The 3,649-nt window shown below is 38.4% G+C and overlaps 1 protein-coding gene across 1 annotated transcript; it reads left to right on the top strand.

The window, feature by feature from the left end:
- Positions 1–222: 222 nt before the first annotated feature.
- On the top strand, positions 223–570 carry LOC118633598 (histidine triad nucleotide-binding protein 1-like). Its single transcript, XM_036267526.1, has one exon. It carries the CDS (start codon positions 223–225, stop codon positions 568–570), a length of 348 nt encoding a protein of 115 aa, XP_036123419.1.
- The last annotated feature ends 3,079 nt before the right edge of the window (positions 571–3,649 follow it).

The following is a 3,649-nucleotide window of genomic DNA, read 5'->3' as shown; positions in this document are numbered from 1 at the left end:
ATGCTATGAGTTACCAATAATTTTACAATAGTAGTAATTACTTACATGTACTGCTTGCTTATTTTCTACGAGGCATTATGCTAAGATTAGCATCAGGTAATGGTTCATAGTACAGACTCTCGAACCAGACCACCTAGGTTCCCAGTCTCAGTTCGGCCACTTACTAGATGCAACTCATTGAAAATTCTCGGCTGCGGAAGCAAGGCCGCGACGGCAGACGAGATGGCCAAGGCTCAGGCCGCTCGGCCTGGTGGGGACACGACCTTCGGCAAGATCTTTCACAAGGAAATCTCAGCCAAAACCATTTTTGAGGATGACCAGTGTCTTGCTTTCCATGACATTTTCCCTCAAGCACCAACACATTTTCTGGTGATACCTAAGAAGCATATGTCCCAGATTTCTGTAGCAGAAGATGATGACGAAAGTCTCCTTGGACATTTAATGATTGTTGGCAAGAAATGTGCTGCTGATTTGGGCCTGAAGAAGGGTTATCGAATGGTCGTGAATAAAGGCGCATATGGGGGACAGACTGTCTATCATGTTCGTCTTCATTTTCAGGTCAGCAGATGAATTGGCCTCCTCGTTAAGCGTGTTTTAGGGATAATTTTCCCTACTCTTGGCAATGATCAGTTTTGCAAGTTCTAATTTGCTAAACAGTACACTTTTCTTTTTTTTTTTTTTTGCCTGTGTATGGAGAGATGGAGGAAATAATTTCTAAAACCCATATATAATAAAATACATTGTTGCATGTTCTGAAAAAAAAATTCTATAACCTCTCTGCGCCTCATATTTTTTTAAATCTGAAAACAAGGAATAATAACAGTAGTTGCTATATAGAGTTGCTGTGAGGATTAACTAAGTTAAAATATATAAAGCTTTTAGAATAGTGGCTGGTATATAGTAAATGCTATATCAGAATTATTTACATACATTATCTCATTGAGTCCTCTCAATAACCTTATGATATATGCACTATTACTGTCCCCTTTTCACAGATAAGGAGAATCAGTCCAGGGGTCTTAAGTAACTTGCCCAAGGTCACAAAGCTACTGATGTTAGGGTCAGGATTCAAATCTGTATCTGCGGCCGCTGTAGCCCACAATCTTGAAATCACTTTGCTGTGGTTTCCCCCAAATAACCTCTTAGAAGAAAAATAGGTGTGATAGATGGATTGAATTAGCAGGCCCACATTCTTTTCTATGTGTAATTTATCATTTTTGTTGAAAGTATTATGGATATTCCCCTTCTTTTCCTCATTGACTTCTCCTCCCCGCTCCTGGCCCCCCATCGGCCCATATTCTTTGTTCTTCCCACCATCATGCTCTTTGTCCGCCCATGTGATGTGTTTTGGCCAATGGGCTATTAGCAAACCTGACAAGCAAAGGCCTGAGAAGCCCTTGTGTGACTAGGCTTCGCTCACCCCTGCCCGTCTGCCTCTGCCCTGAGCACATAGTCAGACTAGCCTGTTGGAGATGAGAGAGCAGCCAAAGTACTAGTGCCCAGGCTGAAGCCAGGCTAGATCAGCAACAGGCCAGTCAATTCCCACAATTTTGAGCAATCCTAGCCAAAACCAGAGAGACAGTTAAGCCAGTTTTCAGACTCATGAGCTAAATAAAAATAAATGTTTATTGTTGTATTACTCTAATTTTTTTTGGGGGGGAGGGTTATTACACAGCATATTTACAGTAAAAGATAACAGAAATAACAGGCTTACCCCTCAATCGTTTTCTGACTGTATTACCATGTAGTGAATGCCACCACACAATGACTAGTCTCAGCAACGTGTAGATGACAATCCAGACTGAGAAATACCATAAAGTAAGTATTGAATGGGGACACCACCACCTTCAACCTGACAGGACTTCTCTCACAGTGTGCATCTGTCTCTTGCTAAAGTTCATCAGTCTCTAGTAATGTTACTAAGCAAGCAATGAACACAACTCGGAACACCAAGAACAGAGAAAACACATTTGAGGAAAAATAACATTTCATTATGGAAAATCCAGAGTCTAAAGAGTTCAACCTAGAGAGAGTGGTTACAACTGATTGACGACCACATAAAATAGATTAAGGGTAAAATTGCCATCTCTCTCTTACAGTCCTGGGCAAAGATGGTGTCATTTTTACATTTAACACCTGGTTAAGTATAATGGAAAGTTTATTCTTCTGTAGATATAAAATTAACTTTCCAATAAAATGAAAAGCTATCTTGAGTATCTTAGCTAAAGTTTGAAATAGAGTAATTATGAAACTCGCAACTCTGCCAGACATCTTATCAAAAACTATTGGAAATGAAATATGTTTCCCCTGTGACTTGCAACCCGTGTGATTTAATTTTCTTCTAAATCATTTCTGTTAAAAAAAAAATTATTTTGCCTATGCCTACCTCCCTCCAGAAGCTATATGTCAATGAGAGATTTAGTTGCTCATCACATACCACCAGATTTCTTTTATATAGTTAAGATTATAGATTCCCATAATTTTGTTAGGATAAAAAAAACCTTATATAGTGCTCAAGGCCCACAGAAACCCTCTGCGCTAATCAACTCGGCATGAAAAACAACTACCATAGTAATGGATTTTCTAATGTCCTCAAGGTCTATAGGCTAAATGTTTGCTATTCTGAGGAGAGTTTGTTCTCAGAGTAGTTTTAACTTTTTAATTTCCTCCTTTAAAGTGAGTTGTCACTGAGTTGGGAAGAAGATTTTGTCTGCTCTGATGGGTAGTGCCTCAGAACACCAACCTTCCCTTATTTCATTCATTGTTTGTGCTCTTGCAGGGGAGATCAAGTAGTGGTATTTTTTAAATGGCAAGGGAAAAGTTCTGGCACATTGTAGGCACTCAATAAATGTTAGTGGTTATTATTATTATTATTGGCAATACTGTTGTGAGTTTTGTTAGTATGTATCATATAGTTTACATACATATAATTATCAGTTAATCCTCACCTCAACTATGACATTGTTATTATGATTTCTGTTCTACAGATGAGAACTCAAAAGCGCATAGAGGTTATCTATCTGCCTAAAGTCATTTGACTAATAGTGGCAGAAACAGACTTTGAATCCAGTTCTGTTTGACTTCAACTCTCCTTGTTTTTCTGCTACATCATGCTGCTCCCTTATGAAGACCTAGAAGTCTTCTCTCTGGTCAGTAGGCAGCCATTTGGAGAATAGTACACACACACACAAAATGATCCTCTTATCTTTTTGTATGAATTCTCTAAACTTGTTTTCAAACTACTGGTGATCTCAGTCATCAAAATCCATCCAGTCATCAAAATCCATCCAAGAAAAGCATCTGGGAATACTAAACAGAACTGGACCAGGAATTTAGAAGTCTGCATTATCCATCATTTCTGCTATCCACTAGCTGTGTGGCCAATTCTCTGTCCAGCCCTAATAGTGAAACCAAAAGGTTGAATCTTTTCAGTCCTTCCAAATCAACAGTGTTGTCATTGAAAATTCTAAATCCTTCTTGTAAGCCGTCAAGAAGGCATTACATTATGCTTAAGTAAACCTAGAAGTGTTGAATACATTTAGAGAGTTCTACCTTGAAAACATAAAATTACATTCCAGGACAAATTTGGATAGTTGGAAAAGAAACGGACATAAAGCACTTAATTCCCATAAAATGCTATTTTTAAAAA

The sequence above is a fragment of the Molossus molossus genome, unplaced genomic scaffold (genome assembly GCF_014108415.1).
Source record: "Molossus molossus isolate mMolMol1 unplaced genomic scaffold, mMolMol1.p scaffold_m16_p_18, whole genome shotgun sequence".
In the NCBI taxonomy this organism is placed as follows: domain Eukaryota; kingdom Metazoa; phylum Chordata; class Mammalia; order Chiroptera; family Molossidae; genus Molossus; species Molossus molossus.
This window is presented reverse-complemented; position numbering and strand designations above follow the sequence as displayed.